This window comes from Mirounga angustirostris, unplaced genomic scaffold (genome assembly GCF_029215605.1).
Source record: "Mirounga angustirostris isolate CCGP_5_RB_7025 unplaced genomic scaffold, mMirAng1.0.hap1 SCAF_6, whole genome shotgun sequence".
NCBI lineage: Eukaryota > Metazoa > Chordata > Mammalia > Carnivora > Phocidae > Mirounga > Mirounga angustirostris.
Genome location: NW_026991714.1, coordinates 116,304,117 through 116,331,148, shown reverse-complemented (window position 1 = coordinate 116,331,148; position 27,032 = coordinate 116,304,117). Strand labels below are relative to the sequence as shown.

Here is a 27,032-nt window from a genome sequence, read left to right as displayed (position 1 = left end):
CAGAAAATATACTCTAAACAAATCAGAAAAGACCTGAAGCAGTGGGAAAAGAAAGGGAAAGAGAAAAAAAAGAAAAAGATAAAGATAAAAACAAACAAAACAAAACAAAAAAAACAGAATGTGATCAAATATGATCAGGCTGGTATATAGATCAGTGCCACACACTAGATTTTGGGTGTATTTTGGTCTGTTAGAAGAAAGTGCCTCCCAAAATTCTAAAGAAAGAAAAACTTATATATGTACAAAAATAAGGGTTGATATGATGAAGGGATGGAATATGACTGTAAAGATGGAAATTATAAAAAATTTTATAAAAGGAATTGATAAGAAGTTGTTTGAAAAAAGAAAGAAGAGGATTAAAAAAAAAGGGAGAGAATGTGATCAGGCAGAGGAGTAGAAAAAAAAACATACACTAGAGATTTAGGGTATATTTTGATCTGTTAGAAGAAACTATCTCAAAATTTTAAAGAGAGAACAACTTATATATATACGCCAAAAATACGGGTAACTACTATGAAGGGATAGAATATGACTCTAAAAATGAAAAATAAAAATGTTTTTTTTAAAAAAGGGATTCATAAGATGTTGGTTGAAAAAGGGAAAAAGAAAAAGAAAAAAAAAAAAGACAGTTACCAAAAAAATTCACTTTGAAAGACTAAAGAATCATGGTAAAAAAGCCATGAATTCTATGTGCAGTATTCCCCTAGCGCTGGCGTTCTGCCGTTCTCCTTGATCGGTAAACTCGGTCTTGGCTGGCTGTTCTCTCTGATCTTCTGGGGGAGGGGCCTGTTGCCGTGGTTTCCAAAAGTCTCTGCCGGAGGCGGAATTGCCCCGCCCTTGCCCGGTGGAGGCTAAGTAATCTGCTTGGGTTTGTTCTCCGGAGCTTTTGTTCCCTGCGAGCTTTCCATACAGCTTTGGAGGCGGAGAGTGAAAATGGCGGCCTCCCAATCTCCGCCCCGGAGGAGCCGAGAACTCGGGGCCCCGCTCCTCAGTGAGCCCCCAGAGAAAAGCCGTCAGTCACTCCCGTCTCCCCGGTCTCCGGCCGCACCCCGTGCTCGCCCGGCCTGTGACCGCGCGCCTCTGTCTCTGGCACCCGACCCCGGGTGGAGTCTCCAAACCCAGCAGATCCCTGCGGTGCATTCCTGTGCGGCTCCTCCTGGGGGAGGAAGGTGAGTCTCCCCGGATCTGCTGCTTGTTGGGTCCCTGCTGGAGGAGCAGGGGCCCGACTGTGCCGCGGATCACGGTTTATGGCCACCCCGAGCTGAGAGCCCGCACTTGGGCTCCGCCTCTGCAGCCGGCTTCCCCGCTCCGGTACTTGGGAGCTCTGCCGCACTCAGGGACCCCCGGTCTTTCTGTGTCCCCGAGGGTCCTGAGACCACACTGTCCTGCGACAGTGAAACCCCCTGCTTAGCCACCGGAGTGATGTCCCTCGTGGAGCTGACTTCTAAAAGTTCCAATTCTGTGCTCCACGGCTCTATCACTTGCCAGAAGCCGCCGACAGAGGCCCCTCCCCTGCCGTCTATCCTCGGATTCACTTCTCCGCCCGTCCTACCTTCCAGAAAGTGGTCGCTTTTCTGTTCAGAGAGTTGTTGCTCTTCTTCGATCTCCTGTTGAGTTTGTAGGTGTTCAGAATGGTTTGATCCCTATCCAGCTGAATTCCTGAGAGGAGATGAAATCCAGGTCTCCTACTCCTCTGCCATCTTGCTCCGCCTCCTCTAATTTTCTTTTTGCAGGTCTTTCTCCTCCCTGGGTACTTTATACAAGGGAAAGTATAGCTTATACCATACTGAGTGAGATATTCTTCTGTTTGTAAATAAATATTGCTGGGATAAAGATAAATTAGTTATTTTTTAAATATTTTCTTTGTATTGACATCTTACTAAACTCTTTTATCAGCACTAATCTTTTTTGTTGGTGAGTCTTTTTAGTTACCTAGTCATTTGGTCATGTTATCTAAATGATGATAATTTCGTCTGTTATTTTCCATTTACATCACTGTATTTTTTTCTCATTTCACACCTGGAATTCCCAAAAGAAGTAATAGTAGCAATGATGGTCTTGATTTTTGAGAAAATGTCTTTGATATTTTTGTTTATTTAAAATTATACTTGCGGGCGCCTGGGTGGCTCAGTTGGTTAAGCGACTGCCTTCGGCTCAGGTCATGATCCTGGAGTCCCGGGATCGAGTCCCACATCGGGCTCCCTGCTCAGCAGGGAGTCTGCTTCTCCCTCTCCCACTCCCCCCTCTTGTGCTCTTTCTCTCAAATAAATAAATAAAAAATCTTTAAAAAAAAATTATACTTGCTATTGTTTTCTGATGAATACTATATTTCAGAACTTCTTGGTTCATTCTAATTGTTTGGCTGAACTTGTTAATTTCCTCAGAATAAGTTTGGAGGAAATATAATATCTGAGTCAGTGCTTGTCTCCACCCCCAAAAATTCTCCTGCCCTCACCAATTACTTGATGACATAAGAGGCTTAGATAATGACCTAAAAAGAAGTCCATAAACACTTCACACTGTTTCCCCATTTTCAGTATAAAATGAGAAAACTAATAACTTGATTATTTTTCTTTTCCCAGAAACTTGTGAGCTTGTGAAAGCACCTCTCTTCTCTCTCCCCACTCCGGCCTCCCCCTCTCCTTCCCTTCCCCCCTCCTCCCCCTCCCCCCAACTCCCTCCTCCTTCCCTTCCTCCCTTTCTTTTTCTCCCCCACCCCCCAACACACACACACACACACACACACAGTCTTCTCTGTCTTTGGCAATATATATCTATCCATGCCCTTTTTCCTTTTCTTTCCTGCCTAGGACTTACTCAGAAAATTGAGGTCTTTTCAACTTAAGAAAGTTTTTCTCTTATTTCTTGATTTTTACTTCTCCATATATTCCTCTCTCTCCTTTTGGACCTCTTAGTCTCTGCATGTTAAATCTTCTATATCTGCCTTTCATGTCTCCTGTGTTTTCTTTTTTCTTTAAGTTTTTATTTTAATCCTAGGTAATTAACATACAGTGTCATATTAGTTTCAGGTGTACAATATTCAACATTTCCATACAACACCCAGTGCTCATCACGAGTACACTCCTTAATCCCCATCGTGGTTTCCCTTTTCTTTGTGGTTTTGCTCTGTATTTGTGTTACATTTTCTTCCATTTTGCACAGAGCAGTGCCTGGCCCATGACAGGTCTCGGTAATTAGTTACTGAATGAACAAATTTTGTCCGGGAGACAAATTAGATCTCACAGTGACTGCTTTCCCATTTCTCTATTGAATTTTCAATTCAGAAATCATGTTTTGTTGTTGGAGAAAGTCTTTTAACATTCTACTTAAATCTCTTTAACACTTCTCCTTTTTTTAAAGAAATTAAATGTCTTTTTTGCTTCTTCCTTCCTTCTGCCTGGCTGTTCAACGTGGTCTTCCTCAGTGGAGTGTGATTTTTTTTTTCTTCGCCTATTTATCTGCGGGCACAAAGGCCTTTGGCCCCCGTGCAGGTCAGCCTGTCAGGTGTCTCAGGCAGCAGTGGCCTGCAGTGGGAGGGCCACAGGCGTGTGGTGGTGAGCTTACAAACTGTACTGTTTCCGTGCACTAAGAGGCCCTAGTCTCCCGAGCACCCTAGGTGGGGCACTTCCATCCATCAGTGCTGCCATCCTCAGGAGGTGGGGGGAACGGCAGCGGGAAGCGGGGAGTTCCAAGGAAATGAATTATTTTCCCCAAAAAATGGGGGAAAAAATCAGTAGATTAGTTGACGTTGTACACTTGTCTACATTTTATCCTGTTAACATACCAGCAGTGGTGTTAATACAAATATAACAAATATAGAAGATTTTCTTAAAGTCCAGGAAAATGGAATAGTATAAGTAAACCAGCAGTGAGGAATGACAGCGCTGCATGACAGAAAATGCTTTTCAAAATGCATCTGCTCTGACTGATCGTATCCAGTTCCTGTTCACCTCTGGTGGTCCTAATGGGAGTCTTACTGGGCCAACAGAACAGCACGAAAAACCATGGAGATTTTTGTGACAGTAAAAGGACAAGATGATATTAAAGGGACTCCAGACTTTTTCATGACCTCAACTCTCAGTGCTTTACTTTCCAGTCATAAGAGAGATTTTAAAAAAGGAGAATTAGGAATACAAATGGAAAAGCTGTTAACCCAGAATATAAATTTTAGTTTTTAAACAAATACAAGATCATTCTCCCTGAGGTAAATGAACAGTTTTGGTTAGTTTGGGTTTTGCAGTAAGCAAAGAAAAAAAAAGTAAAAAAAAAAAATTTTTTTTTTAAGTGAAATTTAAGGGGCACCTGGTAGCTCAGTCGGTTAAGCATCTGACCCTTGATTTCAGCTCAGGCCATGATCTCAGGGTGATGGGATCAAGCCCCACGTAGGACTCTGTGCTCAGTGGGGAGTCTGCTTGAGATTCTCTCTCTCCCTCTGCCCCTCCCATCCATGCTCACATGCACATGCACGCTCTCTGTCTCTCTCTAAAATAAATAAGTCTTTTAAAAAAAGTAAAATTTACAAAACACAATGTAAATGCCGTATGCTGCAGGATAAGTTTCAAGGACACCAGGATCTGAAAATTTGGGTTGGATAGCATGCATGGCCTGTCTTTGATTATAACAGTCATACTAACCCTGCCCCTGGCAGCATCTGGGCCTTCAGCCCCGCATCCAACCACCCTGCTGCCCTGGGCACCCTACTGGGAAGGCATGACCACCATCCCCATTCCCCAGCCACCACACACGGTACAGGGGTGTGTTGGCTGAGCTGGAGGGCTATTGGCTGTCCAGGTCAGCCTGGAAGTGGGGGGCCTTACCCACTTCTATCTCCGGTGACTCTCTATGCCAGGGGGGAGATGGTGGTTGGGCATCCCACCAGATCAGTGAGGTCTTCTCATGCTTCCTTTCAACCTCTTTTTATGCCCTGGCTCACACTTACCATTCACTACTCCTCTGCCGTGAGCCCAATCTCAGGTTCAGGAGACCCCAGACCTCCTACTGTGATGCTCAGGGTGCAGCAAAGCAGGCTACTGCCAGCCCCCAGGAGGGGTCCCACTACCTCGCAGGATGCACACTCAGCTGATGCACACGTCCTCAGACCACAAGGGCAGCCGTTAGTCTGAGGGGGCCAACCCAAAGGCCAGGCATTTGATGCAGTTTTCTTCTTTTTATTCATGCTCAGGTGGATGGAGTGGAACCCTGGCTTCCCTTTGAGTATTGATGCCAAATGTCACAAGGATTTACCACGAGACATCCAGTTTGATAGTGAGAAGGGCGTGGACTTTGTTCTGAACTACTCCAGAGCGTGAGTTTCTAGGAACCTAAGGATGCTGGGCAGCCAGGGGCCGGGGCCACGAGTGGGACCCTCACTTCTTTCTTTGTGGAGGCTTTGGGCTGGGGAGCAGCTCAGCTGGGCACCCTTTCCCACATCATTTGACTGTATCTTGGTCATGCTGGATCCTCAGTGCACAACCTCAGGGTGGCCTCTATCTAAACCGAGTTACAACCTGGATGACTCCAGACACCAAACATAGCTCTGTTGTCAGCCCAGAGTCGAGGTCTTTACTTGAAGTGTCCCATCCCCACCCACGTCTCATCCCCCCAGGGCCAATTCAAGGATAGACACCCATCCCCTGGTTGTCTGTCACAGCAACCCCATGAGGCAGGCAGTTATTATCCTCACCTTGCCGTTGGAGAAGCTGAGGAATAAGGAGGTCACATACCTTGTCCAATGGCCCCTACTGATAAATGGCAGAGATCTGAGTTCTGTGCTCCTTCTTTGTGATTGAATTCCCACAAGGCTTCTACTGAGACTCCTTGGGTGTTTATGAAACATGGAGCCCCAGCACCATCCCAGGGCCAGTGGGGGAGCCTTTGAGCTGCGCCTTGACACTGTAGGGAGTTCTCACAATCATACACATCTAGAAAACTCTACATCCGTGGTTCTGCCACCTGACTGAGTCTTAGATGGACCTGAGGAGCTTCAGCACCTCCTAGTGCCAGGCCAGCCCCACAGCCAGGAGGAGAGTCTCCGGGGTGGGGCCCTGGTCTCGGATAGGCATATCCAGGAGGCAGACGGGTGGAGAGCCACTAACCCAGTCGGCTTCGATGGCAACATTCACTTAGTGCGTAGCTACTCCCCTCGAGAAGGGCCCCTCATCTGGTCGGACACACTTGGGCCTGTGCCAAAGTCTTCTTCCTCCTTTGCACATTTGGGAAGAACTCTACACACACACACACACACACACACACACAGCCTCACAATCAGCCTCCATACGGAATACCCTCAAATCGGAAAGGCCATGTGCATTTGTCTCTCTCAGGCTGCATCTACCTGGGGGGAGGAGGTGGTAACGACCTAACACTTACCAAGCCTCTGCTGAGTGTCAGGCTCATAAGTGTGGGTATTTTCTACTACAATCAGGTAAATAAGCTGACATTCCACTGGATCCAGGTCAAAGAATTTGTCTAAGGTCATTTAGGCAGAAATTGGCAAAACCAGAATTTGAATTCAGATTTACTGGGTCCAAAGCTGGGGATTTTTTTTTTTTCTTTCCCTGCTACAATTGGGATCAACTAGAGAGAAAAACTAAAACCAAACATCTGGGTTAGTAATGCACTGTAGTACCCAACATCTGGCTCCCTGGAAACACCAGGGCAATTAAATATCTCATTTCCCACCCAGGGATTCCCAAAGGCATGTGGCTTTAAGAGCAGAGCCCTGACTGGGATGGTCTGAGCAGAAAAGAAGGCCCTTGTGAGAGGGGCAGTCTGAAGAGAAAATGATAAGGATGGAGAGCAGCAAGGTCAGAGGAGATGATACTGGTTTGGGGAATAGTGCCACCTCTGCTTAGTAATGGCAAAGGGATGGGTGGTGGAGGTCTAGTGGACAATGGATGGATGGGTAGATGGTAGATAGATGGATAGTAGAGGGATTGATGGATGGATGGATGGATGGATGGATGGATGGATGGATGTTGGGTGGAGGAGTGAGAGAGGGTGGACGGCTGGTAGAGGAATATGTGGATGGATGGATGGTGGAGTGAAGGCCAGGCTGTGCCTTTCTTACGTCTGCTCAGTGTTCCTGAAATTAATTGTCGTGTCTGTATCTCAGAAGCCAACACAGCAGCTTCCACAGAAGAGGTGCTCAGTAAACTCCCTCACAAGGAATGGAGTATGACGGAGCTGATCTCTCAGGGGCCTTTGTTATCACCTCATAGGCCCTCTCTTCACACACCCACATGCACTCTCTCATCTTCTCTCTCTCTCTCTCTCTCACACACACACACACATACACGCACAATCACCATTCTCCTCTCATGTACCCCCATCATGGCTAACAGCATCTTAGCTGTGCATCTCACAGTACTGTCCATGTGGCCTCGCCGCCCCCCCTGGCCCTGCCCAGGCTGTCCACCCAGCATCTGCAAGGCCACTTCTGTGTTTGTTCTCAGAGTCCCCTGGGGGATTCCAGTGTGCAGTCAGGACTGAAACCACTGGCCTCCGTGCCTCCCTTGGCCTCATCCTCCACCCAGTTGCCTGTGGGGTCACATCTTCCCCCTGGGGTCTCAGGATGTATGTCCTTCCCTCCCAGCTCTGTCATCTCTCCCTGGGACATTCAGGAATACCCTTCTACCTGCTTCCCCAGGATCCATCCAACACAGCAACTGGAAGTTCATTCTCAAGTGCACATTATACTTTCTTGGAGGCTCCTTCTACAAAGGCAAATACAATTCTTTTACTCCCCCGCTAAAATCCTTCAGTGATTACCCCAGCTACAGACGAGAGCCTGCGCATCTCTGCCCAGCTTCCCTGCCTTCCCTCTTGACCCTAGATACACAGGACATTCCAGCCATGTGCGTCCAGAACTAGTTAGCAAGGCATCTTCATGCCCTTTGTCTTTGCATATGCTGTTCCCTCCACCTCGGATACCATTCTTTCCTTCTTGGCCTGGCTAAATCCAACTCATTATTTTTGAGGACCTAGATGAGGTGAACCTTCTCCCAGAAGCTCCTAGAAGTCCTGGGGCCTGAGTGAGGCCTTGTTCTCCCCAGTACTGGCCACACAGGCCACCATTTCTCCAATGACATCACAGCCCTTCTTTCTTCACGTCTGCCATGTAACTTGGCCCCTTGAGCTATGGACTATTTGGCAGGAACATAGCATAGACATCTTGAGATGGGCCCTCAGCCCTTCCTGGTACAGCACAGCTCAGCAGGTCAGCTAAGCCCTACCTCGGCTCGAAGTCTTCACAGCAGAAAGGCACCTGGGCGGCCCTTACAGCTGACCGGGCAAACACAGGCAGGGGCCTAGAGGAATGAGACAAGGATGCTCTGGCAGAGAGGGTGCCTTATGCCAAGGTCAGCTGTGGCTGGGCCTGCTCACAGAACCAAGTGGGTGGTAACATTTCCTGGCGGCATCAAAGGAGGAACAACTTACGTGTTTACTTACCACTCACTGTTCGCAGACTAGAGCTTGATTGCAGGCGGTTGGTGGGTCGATAAGGGAATGTCCCTTTAAAGGAAATTGAGAAAGAGAGCTTCCTTCCTAGTAAGGTTGAACAGTGCAGAAATGGGACTGAGTTCCAGAGGAGGTGACCAGCCTCGCGCCAAGACCGAGGTGCTCGGACCCTCACCCCCTGTGCATTTCCCGTCAGATGAGATCAGGTGGAGGCTGCTCCCTGAAGGGGCATCCTTCTCCCTGAGGTCACAGGGAATCCTTTGCGAATCCCTGGGTGGGAAATGGGATATTTAACCTCACTGTAACCACAGATGGCTTCCTGGGAGGGCAGCCTCCGAAGTGCTACCACAACTGCACTGATTGCTCTGGGCCGGGATTTGCAGGGATCACTGCTGCACTGCAGACGCTTGGCTTGGCAGCCTTCAGGGGTCAGACGAGAGAGCCTAGAGGTGGCGAAGGGGCTGACTGAGAAGTAGGGAGAAATGCGGGATGTGGTGTGGATGGACCTGGGATCTGGTTGGAATTCAGGTCAAAATAGGGAGAGACTGACGGGAGACCCCCAGGCATCCTTGACCTGTGCATCCCACTGGTCAGGAAAATGGAATGATCCTTACAAAGGGAAGCTGGGGAAGAAGTGGGGTAGATGAGTCCAGCCTGGGGGCATTGTTGAGGCTGAGAGCCCCGGGCAGCCTCTGGTGGTGCCGTGCAGGCTCAGGGCCAAGGGCCAGACGCTGTGTGCCAGGGAGGGGCGAGAGGGCTAGTGTGGTCTGTCAGCCATGACCCCTGTTCCCCGCTGCTCCCAGCCCCCCAGACAGGTCACTGCTGCTAGTTGGAGGTCAGACAAAGTCCCATGTATGGCAGCTCCTTGAAGGGAGTCAGTGGTGAAGAGAAGGAAGGCTCAGGCATCCGAGATGAAGAAGAGCCGGGGCCTGGAGGGGAGAGAGAGGGGGTGACAGTGGATGGGGCAGAGTTCCAGCAGAGGAGGGCGGAGGAAGTGGTGTGGTGAGGCCCAGGGCTGGGGCCTTTCATTTCTCCAGAAACCAGAGCCATGAGCTCTGTGCAGGAAGAAGGCCCCACGCCCTCTTATTGCCACCCCAGCTCGGAAACAAGTTGGCTCCACGTCACCAACGCACTCGTAGAAAATAGTGTTCTCCCTCTTAGCTTCACAAATGTTACCCAAAAGCCCCTGATCTTCTTGGAAATTTTAAAAACCATCTCCTCCTTCTTCTAACTGATGTCTGTATATCAACCCTGTTTACCTCTATCGAATTTTGTGAGACAGAGCTACGTCCCACTGGGAGATAAATATGTTATTAAAATGTAGAGGGAGGGGCGCCTGGGTGGCTCAGATGGTTAAGCATCTGCCTTCGGCTCAGGTCATGATCCCAGCGTCCTGGGATCGAGTCCCGCATCGGGCTCCCTGCTCCTTGGGAGCCTGCTTCTCCCTCTGCCTCTCTGTCTCTGTCTCTCATGAATAAATAAATAAAATCTTTAAAAAAAAAAAAAATGTAGAGGGGGGAGATTCCCACCTAAAAGTTAGACAGACCTGGGGAATTTTAATTATATTTGCTAAAGTAGCTTTGTGTGTGTGTGTGTGTGTGTGTGTGGTTAGAAATGGGTCATGAAAGAAGACACAATACAAAGCATAAAGTATGGTTTCCCTAAAAAGCCTGGTCTATAGTCAAATTACATTGCAACCTCTTCAGCAGTGGGTCTCACACTATAACTTGCATCAGAATCCCCTGGGGGGCTTGTTAAAAATCAGGATTTCTGGACCCACCCCCAGAGTTTCTGATTCAGGAGGTCTGAGGCAGGACCTGAGAATCTGCATTTTTAATGAGGTCCCTGGGGGCTGCAGCTGCTGCTGGCCTGGGGACCACACAGAGAACCCCTGCTCTCCAGGGTTGTAAGACTTGAGAAATCCTGGCATAAAGGATTTCTGTGCCCTCCCAACTCCTCAGACTGGCTTGCCTTTGTGGGCTGCAGGCCCCCCAGAGCAGGTGTCCCTCCAGGGACAAGAGGGAGAACCTTTTCCCCTTCTTGGTGTCCTTCTCTGCTCTTCACTTTAGCTCAGCTGCATTTATGGAGTGCCTGCTGGGGGCCTGGATCCCGGAACTGCTCTAGGTACCAGCAGTCCTTGCCTTTTCTTTTCCTGTGCCCCTCCCCACACCTACCTCAAGCCTGCCCTGGGACTAGAAAAAGAAAATGCTGATTCCTACAGTGAAACAAACTCAGTGAAGGAAGGCGCAGTTTTAGCTGAATATGGCTCTTTCTGCAAGGCTGGTTCTAGGGCAGCTGGACTCCTCCAGGACACTGGGCAGTTGCAGCAGGCCCTCCTTGCTTAGGGCAGTAAGGACAGGCAGCCAGGCTGCCCGGTGAGGGAGCAGGGGTCCAGACAGCGTCTCTCAAGCCCTCATGTGCACGTGGATCTGCGTGGGACGTTGGTAGACACAGTGGGTTCTGATCAGTGGGTCTGAGTGGGGATCGAGTGTGCATTCCTAGCAAGCCCCCATGCGATGCTGGTGCTGCTGGTCCCTGGGCCAGACTCAGAGTAGTGAGGTTGTACTTGGCTTTCCTGGAGAAAAATTCTATTAATCTCTTAAAATTATAGCAACAACTATCAACCCAGGATTCATTACCCTTTAAAAGCAAACGGCTGCCTTCTTTAGAGCCCGGCAGCTAGGGTTGATTCAAACTCTAGCTGTGTCCTTTTGGGAGAGTCATTTCAGTGTCCTGACCCTTAGTTTCCTCCCTCTGATATGAGGCTGATGATACCCAGCTGCTGGAATTGTTATGTGATTTCTGCGAGCTCATGTATGTAATGCCCCCCCCAGGTGAGTTCCCTCTAGTGTCTCCATTCTGGGTGCTTGGGAGGACTTGAGCTCAAGGAAAGAGCCCAGCTGGGGAGCTGCCTCCTCGGGCACTGTCCCCGCCCACTTGCTGGCTCTCTGGGCTTCCTCTACCCCCATGTGAGCAGGCCTGGAGGAGCTACTGCTGCCCCTCCTTTAACAAATGTTTACTGAGCTCCTGGGGGGTAGGGCCCGAAATGAATCGAAAGTGGCCTTTGGTCCCAGCTCCAGGAAGCTCACAGTCTAATGGGGACCAAGTTGGGGATAGCTTATCACAACAGCATGTAGGAGCTCCTCCTTAGGAAAGGAATGCTGGGGAAACTTGAGGCAGAAGAGGAAGTAACTCTGGGGGAACAGCATCAGAAAAATGCTTTCCAAGAGAGAAGATGCCCAAGCTGGGTTTTGAAGGATGAGTGGGAGTTTACCATGCAGCCTGGAGGAGTGGAGGGGATGGCATTTTAGGCAGTAAGAATTCTGGTGAGCCAGGGGGATCAGAGTAGAGGCCTGTGTGGGGAAGTGGGGCTGAGGCTACCAAGGCAGGAAGGTGGGCACGGAGCCTAGCCTTTACCTGGCAGGGGGTGGGGGGAGTAGGACCATGGTGGCCCAAGAGGCTCGGCGTTGTGGTGTCAAGAAGAAAGGAGTTGGTTGTCAGATGCACTAGAGAGATCGAGAAAGCTTCGGGCTAACCGTAGTGCCCTTTGGATGCAGCCACTAGGAAGTCACCAGGGCCCTGGAGGAGAGCACTTTTAGGGGGCAAGGGGGACAGGACGTAAAGAAGAGTAAGTAGGTGAAGATTCTTCCATGAATTGGGTGTGAAGGAAGAAAGGGATGAGTGAATTAGACGAGAAGACCCAGGGGAAGGAAGAGGGTAAAGTGCTGCACTGCAGACAGGATTTTGAACCTATCTGCTGGTCCCCCAGAATGCCAGTGCTTAATGCTGCAGACTTTAATATTAACAATGAGTGACAATTAGGGCACTACTTGCTAATGTTTGTTGAACTCTTTTTATGAACTAGGGTTTTCTGTACATTAGGTCAGCCCTGTGAGGCAGGGACAGTCATTGTGCCCATTTCACAGGTGAGAAAACTGAGACACCGTAGGATTAGGGACTTGCCTAAGGCCACGTGGCTGGGAAGCGATGGGGCTGGGCTCTTAGGCCAGGCCCTTAACACCCTGTGCTGAGCAGTACCATCGCAGCTGCCATCTCTCAGGGACTCCCAGCCCCGTCCAGACTTGTGTCCAGACCCCAGCACTTGGGTCGGGGGTTCCAAGACCGCCGGGGTCCAGCCCCCTAGAGGTCTGATGGGGAAAGGACACCCAAGTGCCTGGCAGCCCACTCTGCGTGGATAGTTCCTGATAGCGAGAACCCACAGAACCAGGGCCCAGCTAGCCTGGTCCCCACAGCGCACGCCATAGCGTGCCACTCGGTCCCTGGTTAAACTCAGTCCTGCTGTGGAAAACACACTTGTGGCTGAGGTCACCAGAGAGACCTTCCCCATTGAACCTCCAGCGTTGGGCAGTTCAGCTTCCGTGCCACTTCTGAGTAATTCTGGTGACTTGTCTCTTCCGAGCCACCTGCTCTGCCTGGAATCAGGCCAGCCCTCCTCAGTGAGCGTTGCCCCCCGCTCCCAACAGCAAAACTGTGAGGTGCAAAATGGAGAAGCTGTTAGAAGGAAAGGGGCAGGGGAAGCAGAGGAGACAAGAGCTCCCCCTCTCCGGGCACAGAGCGAGCAGCCCAGTGCATGTTGACCTTGGCTGTGTGACCTTAAATGAGCCAGATGCTCTCTCTGGGCTGCAGGTTCCTCTTTGTGTAATAACAGATCTTCAAAGTCCCAATATTCCACTTGTCTGTAAGCATGTAGAAATATTTTGCCTCAGGATGACATGCAAATGTTTTCCTCCTAATTCCACGTCTTCCTGAATCTGTGGCTTCCTCTGGGTGCCACCCCACCCCGCGTTCAGTGCCAGCCTTTTGTTTCAAAGTCAAAGAGACCCAGTTGGGTAGACCATGAGCCAAGGGCTATGACTCTCCCAGTTCCCCACAAGGTCCCTCGGGGTTCGGGACCTCTCTCCGGGGCTCCATGTGGCACGGGGCTGTGCTGGGGCTGTCGGGCCTGCAGAGACCAGGGAAGGCCTCTCCTCTCCCAGAAATGCATCCTTTTCCACACCCACTGTGACAGTGGAGGGCACAGTGTGGTTTACTCCTCTAGTTTAACACTGGTTTCTGCCCCAGGAGGCTCACCAGACAAGGGAGGTGGAGGAGGATGGGGCTGCTGGCTGAGGAAGGCAGAGCGATGCTGACAGCTTAGCCGGGGGCCTGCCTAGCCCTGGCGAGGCAGCAAAATAAGCGTGTGTGGAAAAAACCCCCAAAACCACCAACAGAAACCCAAGTGCGTGTGTAAAAGCTCCTCCTTCCTGGGGGGGGCGAGGATAAAGTGCTGAGGAGACCAGCCCAGCCGAGAGGACAAGTCCAGCGTCGTTCTCCAGCCCCGAGGCGCTGAGCACCTGCTGTGTGCACCGCTCGGCCCAGGCTGCGCCCGGCACCTTCCCAACACCTTCCCAGCACCACAGCCCCTCAATAACCCACAGGCGGCTGGGCCATCCGACTCTCAGAGGAGAAGGCGAGGCCCATAGAGGTGACCAGGCTCGTGGCTCCTGGACCCACTCCCGGACAGTGTGGGCTCCTGGGGGTCCCAGGGCGGCAGGTGCAGAGGAGAAGCATTTGCTAGACTGGGGCGGGGGGGATCTGAAGGGGAGTCATAAAGGTGTGTCATGTTCTGCCTCACATGCCTTTCCCATGTTCAGTCACTCGGACTTGCTGCCCTCACGCCTGCTCCCGGGCAGCTCCCCTGGGATGAGAGCCATCTGTCCCCATCAGCCAGGGTCGCTCTGGACAAAACACCCAAGCCTCAGTCCTCTGATGCTGCTGGGAAAGGTGTGAGGTGGCTCTGGAACTCCCCCGCCTTCCTGCGACAGTGCTCGGCCCCAGCCAGCACCTCTGCCCTCCCCTCCCACCCCCTCCCCCACAAGGAGTGAGTGCAAGGAGGGCGCCGGGGCCTGCCCAGGTGAGGGCCGCTGCTTCTGGGAGGGGTTGGCTCTGCTGGTCCCGCCCGGGGAGGTGGGGCATGGGAAGGGGTCCCCTGCCTGGGTATGTGCACTGTCCCTCTCAGTCAGTGATTGGTGCTGGTGCTGCCGGAGCCCCTGGAGTACCTGGAGGCCCCGGCTCGGCGTGGGGCGGTGCAGACACCCCCTCGCCCTCCTGGTGCTGCAGGCTGAGGCAGGGGCTCACACACAGGCTATGTACTTAATCTGCCGTCAGCACTGCTGAGGCCGCGTCATGGGGCAGCCTGGGCTGGGGAAGGGGCAGCTTTCCTGAGATCAAGGGGGGAGTCGGGGTCCTTGAGGCAAGCCCTCCAGATACACTCACCCCATAGGCTCGGAGGAGAAGAAAGGGGCAGAGAGCATTCCAGGCAGAGGGAACAGAGTGAGGATGTAGGAAAGGCAGTACGGGTGGGAGGCTTGAACTCTGGAGGAGTGGGCGGTGGGAAGGAGGACAACTGCCAGAGAGAGAAACTGAGGCAGAGTGTGTCACATGAGCACTGGCCAGAGTTCCCTAACCTCTGTCCTGTGCCTGGCTTGAGTTAGGGAACTCTGGGGTACCTCTCTCCCTCCCCTTGACCTTTCCCAGGCCCAGCCCACAGTTCCCTCCTCCAGCAAGCCCCTGGGATCGCTTGGACCACTCAGATCTCACTCTTGAGTGCCTGCAAGCTGCATTTTATCAAGCTTCTGTCCTGGCTTATTTTGCTATCCTGTGTAATGAGCATTTGGAAAACTCTCTCCCTCAGCACCAGGCACAGAGCCAGAGTTAGAAAGTAAATAAGGGATCAACTCAATCAAACCGCTCATCCCCTAAAACTCCAGGAGACTAGCTAGAGTAGCTGCCTAGGAACTAGGGTGCTCTGTGCAGTGGAGGCAGCAAAAGTGTGCTGAATGAATGAAGGCGTGGACGAAAGCAGGCGTGGAGGGGATTGGAGGCACTGTAGGCTGTTCTCGAGGGCAGTGGCCAGTTTCCTTCCCAGGGAAGATGCAGTTAGGAGAGCATGGGCATCGGTGCTGGTTTCTGTCCTGGTTCCACCAGGCCAGTCAGCTGCCCCCTCAGAGCGGCGCTGGGTTCGGTTCCTTGCCACCCAGGAGACCGCAGTGTGAAGGGGCTGTGCCGAGGGGGGCAAGGTGAGAGTGAGTGCGAGTGGGGACGCTGTCTCCTGGTCTGCAGGATGGAGAACCTGTTCATCAACCGCTTCATGCACATGTTCCAGTCTTCCTGGAGTGACTTCGCCGATTTTGAGAAAATCTTTGTCAAGATCAGCAACACTATTTCTGGTGAGTGTGCCGACCCCTTTCTTGGGGTCTCTCGTGGGGCTGGAGAGACTTGCCTGGGACTTGGAAAGGGCCGCCCCACCCCTGCTCCAGCATGGCAGCTGGCTCCAGGGGCTGGGCTGCCCTGGCCTCCCCATCAGTCAGGCCCGCACCCCTGCCCCAGCCCCCACAGTTCCCCAGTGACCCTCATGCCCAGAGTTTTCCCCTCCTTGGACATTCAGGGCTAAGCACCCTCCACCTCGCTTCATCATCAAAAGTCTCAAAAGTATCAGAAATTTGTGTTTACATGAATCGGTCATTTATGATACTTATGAGCAGAGTAAAAGCAGAACTTAGCTTGTTTTTTAAGCATTTACAGAAAAGCGACCTTGGGTTCCCTTGGACTAGGATGTTTGGTAGGTGTTGGCTTGCAATAGCATCTTAATTGCCAGGGAAGGCCCAGGAAGGAAAAACAGCAAAGATAAGGAAACAGGAATGATGGATGAAGAATGGGTATTGAAATAAGCACCTGGGGAAAACTCCCTTTGCAAACTCCTCCCCAGGAGGCCCCTCTACTCCTTTCATTCTCCCTCCTTCTCCCCCCTTCTCCCTCCACTCCTTCCTTCTCCCCCCTTCTCCTTCCTTCTCCCCTTTTCTCCCCTTCTCCCTCCATCTCCTTCCTTCTCCCTCCTTCTCCCCCTTCTCCCTTCTTCTCTATTCTCTCCCCCCTTCTCCCTCTTTCTCCATCTCCCCTCTTCTCCCCTCCTCTCCCCATTCTCCTCATCTCCATCTCTCTCCCTTCTCCCCCCTTCTCCCCCTTCTCCCTCCTTCTCTCCCCTTCTACCTACTTGTCCCTCCTTCTCCCTCCTTCTCCTTCCTTCTCCTTCCTTCTCCCCTTCTCCCTCCTTCTCCCTCCATCTCCTTCCTTCTCCCTCCTTCTCCCCCATCTCCCTCCTTCTCCTTCCATCTCCCTTCTTCTCCCCTTCTCCCCCCTTCTCCCTCCATCTCCTTCCTTCTCCCTCCTTCTCCCCCTTCTCCCTCCTTCGGCCTGCTTCTCCCTCCTGCTCTCCCCTTCTCCCTCCTTCGCCCCCATCTCCCCCTTCTCCCCCCTTCTCCCCCCATCTCCCTCCTTCTTCCTCCATCTCCTTCCTTCTCCCTCCAACTCCCCCTTCTCCCTCCTTCTCCATCCTTCCCCCTCCTTCTCCCTCCTTCTCCCCCTTCTCCCCTTCTCCCTCACTTTCCCTGAATCTCCCCCTTCTTTTCCACCCTTCTGCCTCCTTCTCCCCCTTCTCCCTCCTTCTCACCCCTTCTCCCTCCTTTGCCCCCTTCTCCCATTCTCTATCTCCCTACTTCTCCTTCCTTCTCCCTCATACTCTCCCCTTCTCTCCCTTCTCCCTCCTCCCCCTTCTCCATCTCCCTCCTTCTCCCTCCTTCTCACCCCTTCTCCCTCCTTCTCACCCCTTCTCCCTCCATCTCCTTCCGTCTCCCTCCTTCTCCCTCTTTCTCGCCCCTTCTCCCTCCTTCTCCCTCCTTCTCTATTCTCTCCCCCTTCTCCCTCCTTCTCCCCCCTCCTTCTCCCCCCTCCTTTTCCCCATTTTCCCTCCATCTCCTTCTTTCTCCCTCCATCTCCTTCCTTCTCCCTCCATCTCCTTCCTTCTCCCTCCATCTCCTTCCTTCTCCCTCCTTCTCCCCCTTCACCCTCCTTCTTCCCCCTTCTCCTTTCTTCCCCCTTCTCTCTCCTTCTCCCCCTCCTCCCCCTCCCCTCCTTCTCCCCGTATCTCCCCCTTCTCCCTCCATCTCCCTCTTCTTCCTCCTTCTCCCCCCTTCACACCCCTTCTCCCCCATTCTCCCTTCTTCTCCCTCCTTCTACCTCCTTCTCCCTCAGTCTCCCTCCATCCTGAGTGGAAAGACTGGAGTCCATTTTTCCCCTAAAGGCACAATGATGTACAGCAGATCTCTAGAACATATTCATCTTGCTTAACTGAAACTTTATGCTCATTGATTAGTAACTCTGCATTTCCCCTCCTGCAGCCCCTGGCAGCCACCATTCCACTCTGGTTTTATGAGTGTGACTGTGTTAAATACCACATGTCAGTGGCATTGTGCAGTATTTGTCTCTCTGTGACTGGCTGGTTTCACTTAGCATGATGTCCTCCACATTCTCCCATGTTGGCACATACTGCAGGATGTCCTTCCTTTTATAAGGTTGTTCCCACGCCTTGGCTGTTATGAACTCTGCTGCAGTGACCATGGGTGTGCCAATATCTCCTCCAGATCCTGATTTAAATTCTTTGGGATAAATACCCAGAAGTGGGATCGCTGGATCATATAGTAGTTCTAGTTTTAATTTTGAGGGAACCCACCCTACTGTTTTCCATAGTGGCCACACAATTTGCATTCCCACCAACAGTGCACAAGGGTTCCAGTTTCTCCACATCCCCTCCAATACCTATTGTCTTTTGTTTTTATAATAGCCATCCTGACAGGTGTGAGGCAGTACCTCATTATGGTTCTCATTTGCCTTTCCCTGATGATTAGTGACATTGAGGATTTTTTCATATACCTGCTTGCCATTTGTCTGTTCAAGTCCTTTGCCCATTTGTTAATCAGGTTATTAGTGGGGTTTTTTGTTTTGTTTTTTTGTTTTTGCTATTAAGTTGTAGGAGTTCTTTATATATTTTGGAGATGAACCGTTTATCAGATGTTCGGTTTGCAAATGTCTTCTATTCCGTAGATTGTCTTTTCACTCTGTTGACTGTTCCCTTTGCTGTGCAGAAGCTTTTCAGTTTGATGCAATCCCATTTGTCCATTTTTGGTGGTGTTCTTGAGAAAGGAATTCTTCAGGAACCTTCTGAGCCACCAAGGGCAGCTCAGGGAGGACAGGGTACTGCCATGACCTGAGCCAGGGGTCAAGCACTAAGGCACAGTCAGCGGAATCCATGGTTGACCAGCTGGCCGGCAAATGCCTGGGAGACAGGACCCAGCAGGGACTCTGGTCCTCAGCCAGGGTCAGGAGGGCTGCAGCCTGGGTTGCCCCACTCAGAGCTCAGACAAGGCCACGGTTTTCTCCCCTCTAGAGCGGGTCATGAACCACTGGCAGGAAGACCTCATGTTTGGCTACCAGTTCCTGAATGGCTGCAACCCGGTGTTGATCCAGCGCTGCACGAAGCTGCCCGAGAAGCTCCCTGTGAGCACGGAGATGGTGGAGTGCAGCTTGGAACGGCAGCTCACCTTGGAGCAGGAGGTCGAGGTAGGAGCTTGTTGTCGGGTGACTTCGGCCATGGCCGGCTCAGATGGCCAGGTCACACCCCATAGGGCGGAAAGCACTTTCTGCTGGCCGGTGCTCATGAGCCCACAGGCCGCTGTCTCTAGGAGCCTCTGCCAGGCTGATGATGCGATCAGCTGCCCTCAGTGAAGCGGTCTCTTCCTTTCCCTGGGCATTTATGGAAAATGTCTTGTCCAGTGGGGAAAGAGGTTTTGAGGGTGAGATTCCTCAATGCTCAGAGGTGGGAGCATATCTGTATTTTCAATATCAATATCACTAATTGAAAGAGCTCCCTCTCAGTAGGGTCTAGTGGACCAGACTTTGTGAGAGATGCTTTACATACACGGCTGTCAGATTGTCACCAACCTTGCAAAGGTAAGGAAAATGGAGAAAGAAGCAAGCCTTGTAGCAGCACAGGAAAAAAGGGAGAAAATGGATGGAATTTTTAACTTTCTAATTAGAAATGTTGGTGTCTTCTGCTTCTGTCCTCACCCTCCTCCCAGCCCTCCTCTGGCTCACCTGCAGGGATTTGAGGGCCAGGGATGGCCCTTGCTCTCCGGTCGATTGGCCTCTTCCACCAGAGCCAGGACAACGGGGGCCCCTGCCCCTTGCCCCCCAGGTGTCTAGGTGGCCTTCTGTTTCTGGTCACCACGTCTTGTTTGCTCAGCTCGCCTTGGGGCCCCAGCTAGAGTCTGTGCCACCTGTGGACAGCCCTCCCAGCCCCCACCTCCTGCCCACCTGACTCTAGAGGGCCGCCTGCCCAGCTGACCGTCCCCTGCCCCAGGGCACACGGTCCCAATCCCTTCACCCGGGACCTGCCTGGGCCCCAGGACACTACCTGGTCACATGGACAGCTGACGAGGACAACGCACGCCCCCCCCCCCCCCAGACACATACTCACACATGTGTGCACACACAGCAGCATTCCTTTGTAGATTTTATTTCTGGGCAGATTAACGTTGATTCAGTGGCTGTAGGTTCCACACTTCAAGTCAGAGAATCATCCAACCTTGAAAGCCACAGAATCCTAGGATGGGAAGGGACTGCAAAGCTCTCTGGTAGGGGGACAGCTTCTGCTTGGGAGTCCTTGCAACCTCCAGGGCCTGGGGTTGTGGCTGTCTTTGTCACAATGGCCACCTTTCCTCTGAGTGATGGTCTAGAGGCTCAGCCGTGGTTTTGGTCACGAAAAAATAATCTAATAGCTATCACTGACTAGAGTCTTACACACACCTCCCGTCTCTTACACGCACACCTCCTGTCCCTTACACACACACCACCTATCTCTTACACACACACCTATTTCTTACACACACCTGCCATCTCTTACACACACACACCACCTCTTACACACCTACATCTCTTACACACACATCTCCTGTCTCTTACACACATACCTCCCATCTCTTACAACACAATTCTTTTTTTTTTTTTTAAGATTTTATTTGTCAGAGAAAGAGAGCACAAGCAGGGGCAACAGCAGAGGGAGAGGGAGAAGCAGGCTCCCTGCTGAGCAAGAAGCCCGATGGGGGGCTCAATCCCAGGACCCCCGGATCATGACCTGAGCCGAAGGCAGATGCTTAACCGACCGAGCCACCCAGGCATCCCATAGCACAATTCTTAATTCCTTGAATCAGTCATTAGGGCCAGGAAAATGGAGCCCATGGACCAAAAGGAGAGGACAGGGACACCAGACAGGCAAGAAACAGTCCAGTGCAGAATCCCAGAATATCAGAACTAAGAGATAAGTTTCCCCCTCAGTTTTCAGAAGGATGACCCTGAGACCCAGAGAGAGGAAGTGACTTGGGATAACAGAGCAGTGCCCCAGGCATAGGCCCAAATCCTAGGCCTCCTGGTTCCCTGGCCTAGGTTCCCAGGGCCTCCTGTTAGCCTGACATTCATCACCTTAACTAACCTGGGTCTCCTTGAGATTGGATTGGCAGCCACTCCTATGCAGTACTCATGATGGTCATGTCCCCTCTGAAAATCCAGTTGTCCAGCCCATGACAGGAGCCCACCCAGCCCTGTGACCCACATGGGTTGCCATGTGTCTCTGCCTTCTTGACAAGGTAATCCCAAGGGGCCCTGTCATAAGCTCTCCTGAAACCAGCCCCTCCCCACACTCCTGCCCTGGTGAGCAGTGGGCACAAACCCCGTCCTCCCCACCCCTGCCCCACTCACATTGCAGACAGCTCAGAGTTCATCACTGGTGTCAGGTGACTACCATGGTCCTTCGAGTCGAAAAAGGAGGAAGATGGTGGCCGGGCCCTTAGCTCCTGTCCAGTCTTTGGTCCCCCTTAGGGGGATTCCTGAAGCCTGCGGTGGGTGGCCCAGGATGCCCCCTGCAGGCAGAGTTGTGGACACATCTCACCTGAGCACCTGGGGACCCAGCTCTGCAACATCACAGACCCCCCTCCCCAGCTGCCTCCATTACTTGCTTAAAATAAGAAAGGCTTTAGAAGAAGCCTTCTTCCCTCCTCCCAAATTCTTCAAGTTCTGGCCTGAGTGGGCCGCAATTTTATGAAAGGAACCCTCACAGCACTCAGGTTGGGCTCCGTGTAGAAGACTGAACTATATTCTGCAAAGAGTGGCTTTCTCCCTTCCCCACATCCCAGGCACATTGCTGTTTTTTTGAAGTATAACAACCAGAGAAAAAGAGACCGAATCAGGAGTGTCAGCAAGCCCAATGAATTTTCACCAAGTGACCCCACCATGTCACCAGCCTCAGACCAGGATGCAGAACACACCACCCAGGGACACAGACCCCTCCTGCCCCTGAAGATACCCTCCCCCAAGCCCTTAAGAGCCCCCCCAGGGGGGTGCCTGGGTGGCTCAGTTGGTTAAGCAACTGCCTTCGGCTCAGGTCATGATCCTGGAGTCCCTGGATTGAGTCCCGCATCGGGCTCCCTGCTCGGCAGGGGGTCTGCTTCTCCCTCTGACCCTCCCCCCTCTCATGTGCTCTCTCTCTCATTCTCTCTCTCAAAATCTAAAAAAAAAAAGAGCCCCCCCAGGACCCTACAGACCCCTGCCTCTGTAGACCCCGCCTCTGCAGATGCCCCCTGCAGAAGCTTCCACCCCAAAGACCCGTCCCCGTTTCTCCTCCCAAGGGTGACCCGGTCATGACACTGTAAGTGGAGGCCGGCGGCGGCGCTCTTCGGAATTTTCATTCTCTTGTCTGTTTTGTCTGCACTCCATCTGCTTCCTTATTACATTGCCACTCTGGGGGATCATCCAGCATCTTCCATGAGGGCCAAGCAGCTTCCAGGGACAACACATGCAGAATGGGCCCCTGCCATTCCTTCACATTACCAGAAAACCAGCACAACCTCTGAACACTCTGGATGCAAATCAGCCCAGAGTCAGAGAACAAAAGTGTACATTCTGAGCTCTGATCAGATGCTAGGGGCCTCTGAAGCCGCCTCTCCCACCCCCTGGGCCTGGTTCTTGGGTCCACCTCTGGCTGAGACTGATGGAACCATATTTCCTCTTGACTCCTGCAGCAAGGGAACATCTTCATTGTGGACTTTGAGCTGCTGGATGGCATCGACGCCAACAAAACAGACCCCTGCACCCTGCAGTTCCTGGCAGCGCCCATCTGCTTGCTGTACAAGAATCTGGCCAACAAGATTGTCCCCATTGCCATCCAGGTAGGCTGCCCACCCTGCTCCTTTCCCGGACGGCTCTGCCCTCGGCAGCCAGGGCTTGGGGGCAAGTTTTCTGGGTGTCTCCACCTGAACCTCCACTCTGCCTTACGTCTCCCGGGGGCAGGGAGGGGGTGCCGAAAGCTGAAGTTCTGCCAGGTGACAGGAAAAACAAGAACTTAGGGCTTCCTGTCAGCAGTGGGGAGGGCTGGCCACGAGAAGCAGAAAGGGCTCCCCTCCCTGAGATACACTCGGCAGATTCCTGCTGAGGACCTGATAACGTACTACACCCCTCGCTCCCGCCCAGCATCCTGACCAGGGGCCCCAAGTCAAAACACCAAAAGGGGCCTGGCAGTTGAGGCTGTGAGATGAGCTGGAGACTGAGGCCACTAAGGGGGCACCATGGAGGCTGGGGTCAGGAAGGGGCCAGTCCTGCAATGCTGCCTTCTAGTGCCCGTGGGTTCTCGTTTCTACCAAAGATGATGGAGGAGGAGAAAGAGGAGCAGTCTGGGTGAGAGGAGGCCGGGGCCGAGCTAACTCTCTCCCGTTCCTGGCTGCTCTCTGCTTCCTCAGAGCACCAAGCACACTGTGACCGCTGGTATGCAGACAGCAGGAAAGAACACCCAGGACAGGGCCAGATGTAGGTCTGTGAAGGGGGCTGCTGCCCAGGGGCCCCATGGGGGACAGGTTGGACAAGCAGTCGGCAGACTTGACTTTGAGCCAGCTGTGAACCGGGCGTTGAGTGCTATGGGCATAATAGCGGGTGGTTTGCCCCGTGGTAACCCCATGACAAGACTGTCCCAAAGGTTAGCCTGTGTAGTCCACAGTCCCTTACCCTCAATTCTGAAATCTAAGAAGTCCTAAAACTGCTAGGTTTTTCAAAAGTTTGCACCAAATTCATTGGCAGCAAAACTTGCTCTGAACCGAAAGGAGAGACTATTTAGCAGCTTTGCCCCATCCAATGTGGTATGCATGTCTATCCATGAGAAATACTGATGTGTTTGATTGTAAAATATTATGTTGCCCCAGACCCAGGGCGGGGAAGAGAGGTGTCACATTTGAAGTATATGCACTGCTAAAATCCTAAAACTTCTGGATTCTGAGACACTTGGTCATCAGGGTTTTGGCCCAGGACCTTTATTCATGTAATGGTCATGACAAGCCTCTGAGGTTGGGGACTACTGCTGCGGGTCATTTCCAGCAGGTGAGAGAACAGACACAGGTGCACACTGTCAGCACAGTGGGGATAAGTGCCAGGCCATCTGGCTCTGGAGTTCATGCTCCCCCCACTCTCCTGGTCTCGGGAACACATCTTCCGCCAGAGGAATTCCCAGCCTAGCAGAGAGAAGCCCTATGCTTAAGAAACTGAAGCAAAAGGTAAAGGGACAGGTGACAGAAGAGAAGCAAACAGAACTAAGAGACTCAAGGAGAGGAGCTATTTACCACTGGCAGGCACCCTGATGCAGCCCATTCTCCAGAGACTTCTTGGAGTGGCCTGGAGTCAGGGACCTGCCGCTGGCTAGCAGATGTGGGACCTTTGGCAAGTCACAGTGTTCCTCAGTCTCTTCCCTCTGTTGAAAATGCAACCTTTGCAAACTATAAAGAGCCATGAAAATGAAAGCCAGAGGATAATAAATCCAAACTGGTTCTTTGAAAGGTCCAAGAAAATCGATAACCCTGTCATGAAACTAGTGAAAGGAAAAAAGAGCAAAAATACACAAGATTAGAAATAAGACAATCACAAGGGTGTTTGTTTTCTTTAAGAGTAAGAGCATGGCAACAAACTTGAAAAGCTGGAAGCAATGGCAAAATATAAATTATGAGAAGAAATTAGAGAACAGGCCAATATCCATATAAGCACCTGGGAAGCTGACTAAACACCTCGCGGGGTGAGGGGCCTGGGTGCTGAGCAGCTGAGCTCCATCCAGCCTTTACACAGCAGACACTTGCCGAGCTGTCTGACGAGTTTCAGCTCCGGAACTCATTCTGGGAAGCCAGCATAACCATCGTGCTAAAGCCCCCAACACGCAGACTCCCAAAGAAAGCTGAAGACCAATCCAAGTCACAAATGCAGAGTTTAAAGGAAATCCGAAGGTATTAGCAAAGTGAATGCAGCACTGTCATGAACGACCAATAGGTCATAACCAAGCAGGGTCTATTCCGAGACATTTCAGTAGCAGAAAACTTTCAGCATAATTCATGACACCAGTAAGAAAGCTGTGATTGTATCAATTGACACCAACAGGGAATTTAATAACATTTAGTAGCCACAACTAATAAATATTAAAATAGTGATGGAAGGAATCTATTTCTCTGTGATAGAGACAGGAAATGTCATTCAAAAATGGCAACCCTAAAACCATTTCTGTTAAAATCATAAATAAGGATGCTGATGTCACTTGTCACTCGACACCATCCTCGAGGTCCTGGCACCGGTGACAAGGAAGAAAATAATAAGCATGTGAAAAAAACAGAAAAGACTATCTTTTGGTAATGATAGGATGGTGGACCTAGAAAACCTAAGAGACTCTCATTTTTCAAAAAGCTAGTAGAATTAATACGTGGATTTTGCAATGTGCCTGGATAAATAGACTCCTCAAAGGCACCAATAGCATTTATCCACACTAACAGTATGATGTAATATATAAAATTATTTTTTTTAAATAATTTTATTTGTTTATTTGAGAGAGTGAGAGAAAGAGAGAGCACGAGCAGGGTGAGGGGCAGAGGGAGAAGCAGACTCCCCGCTGGCAGGGAGCCCCATGTGGGGCTCGATCCTGGAACTCCGGGATCATGACCTGAGCTGAAGGCAGACGCTTAACCGATTGAGCCACCCAGGCTGTAAAATGAAATCTTAACAAGTGCTTTCTTTCATATTGAACAAGAAAAGTTTATATCATAAAAATGTCAGTTCTACCATATTTAATCATATGAATTTAATGCACTTCCAATTAAAATTTCAGTCAGGTTTTCTCTTTTTTTTTTTGGTAAGGGGTGGGGGAGAGATGAAGGTGAGAACACCGAATAAAAGGATTTAAAAATTCATATGGAAAAAGAAGTGCTCAAGGATACCCAAAAGTTTTTTGAAAAATTAAAAACAAGGAGGACTTTCCTTGCTCAATATTAAGGAGTACTGTAAGGTCACTGTTCACAGCAGGTGCTACCCATCACAGACAGACTTGGGGGGGGCCAGTATATAAAGAGGCCAGAAATAAGCCCAATAAATAAGAATTTAACGTATGAGAATGGTGGTTTCTCAACTCAGTGCAAAGGGATGGAATTTCAGTGATGTAATCACAGCTGCCTTCACAGAAGGAAAAGATTAAATTGAACCCATATGTCATATTATTTACAAAAATAAATGTCAGATGAAGTAAAGATTAAAATATAAAAAAGTAAAAAAGAATTTAGGAGAACAGTGTTTATTATGGGTGCTAAGGAGACTTCTTTTAAAGTAAAAACAGGAAACCAAGAAGTTATAAAGGAAAAGAGAGCATATTGGATTACATAATGTTTTAAAATTAAATGGTAATTAAGAGGGCACATGATGTAATGAGCACTGGATATTATATAAGACTCATGAATCACTGAACTCCACCTCTGAAACTAAAAATGCACTATATGTTAATTGAATTTAAATTTAAAAAAAACACAAAGTATAATCCTCTCAAGTTTCTATCTACTACTGGAAGTATTTTATCATGACACTAATGTAAAATATTCAAATAAATATAAATATAGTAAATTCATATAAAATATATCATGTAAAAAATTAAATGGTATAATACACCACAAAGGTAAAAGACAAATAATAGATAGGAAATAACTGCTGCACAGGGACAAAGGATGAGTATCTATAATATACACATAGTTGCTTCAAACTGATAAGGAAAAGACAAATATTCCAATAGAAAAATGGGCAGAGAATATGAATAGGGCGGTTGATAGAAGAAGAAACATATGGAAAAAATCAGCATATGGAAAAGTTCTCCAGGTCACTAGTAGTTAAGGAAATGCAAATTAGTTACAATGTGATATCACTTCTGACTCATTAGGTTGGAACCAAAAAAAAAAAAAAAGGCCTCCAGCAAGGACGGCGCCTCCCCACCACTGGCCATGAGCAAGTTCATACTACAATAACTGGATGGGCCCGGGCAGCTCGCGGTCAGTACCTGGGCCTGCACCTGAGCCAGTCCTGCAGCACCTGCCTTGTGAGGTGTGCCTCTGAGGTTCTGGATTGCAGTGGGAGCTCAGAGGGTCCTGGGGGGGGTGCTGGCATGGCCAGGGTGATAGGAGTGGCTCAGGGTCATGACTGTTCATCTTTTGAGTACCCACGCCATGGAGCAGGTGTGTCCCAGCTGAAGGAGCATGCAGTGGGCGCTATCTCCTAGGACAGCCCTTCCGGGCCGGCAGGCTTTCCTCTAGTGCCCGGTCTGTAGAGACCGTAGGGATGCAAGCACTCAC

At 50.7% G+C, this 27,032-nt stretch overlaps 1 protein-coding gene across 5 annotated transcripts in view; it reads left to right on the top strand.

Moving 5' to 3' along the window:
* ALOX5 (arachidonate 5-lipoxygenase) overlaps positions 1-27,032 on the top strand; it is a 74,929-nt gene that overhangs the window by 26,587 nt on the left and 21,310 nt on the right. For 3 of the 5 annotated variants that reach the window (XM_045878312.3, XM_045878310.3, XM_064594963.1), the window contains exons 4-7: positions 5,183-5,305; positions 15,583-15,689; positions 18,743-18,915; positions 22,428-22,574. In XM_045878312.3, the coding sequence (XP_045734268.1) occupies positions 5,183-5,305; positions 15,583-15,689; positions 18,743-18,915; positions 22,428-22,574 (550 nt within the window). Of the gene's footprint in view, positions 1-922; positions 1,170-5,182; positions 5,306-15,582; positions 15,690-18,742; positions 18,916-22,427; positions 22,575-27,032 lie in introns of those variants that run through there. The other 2 variants (XM_045878313.3, XM_064594962.1) reach the window with 2 other exon arrangements.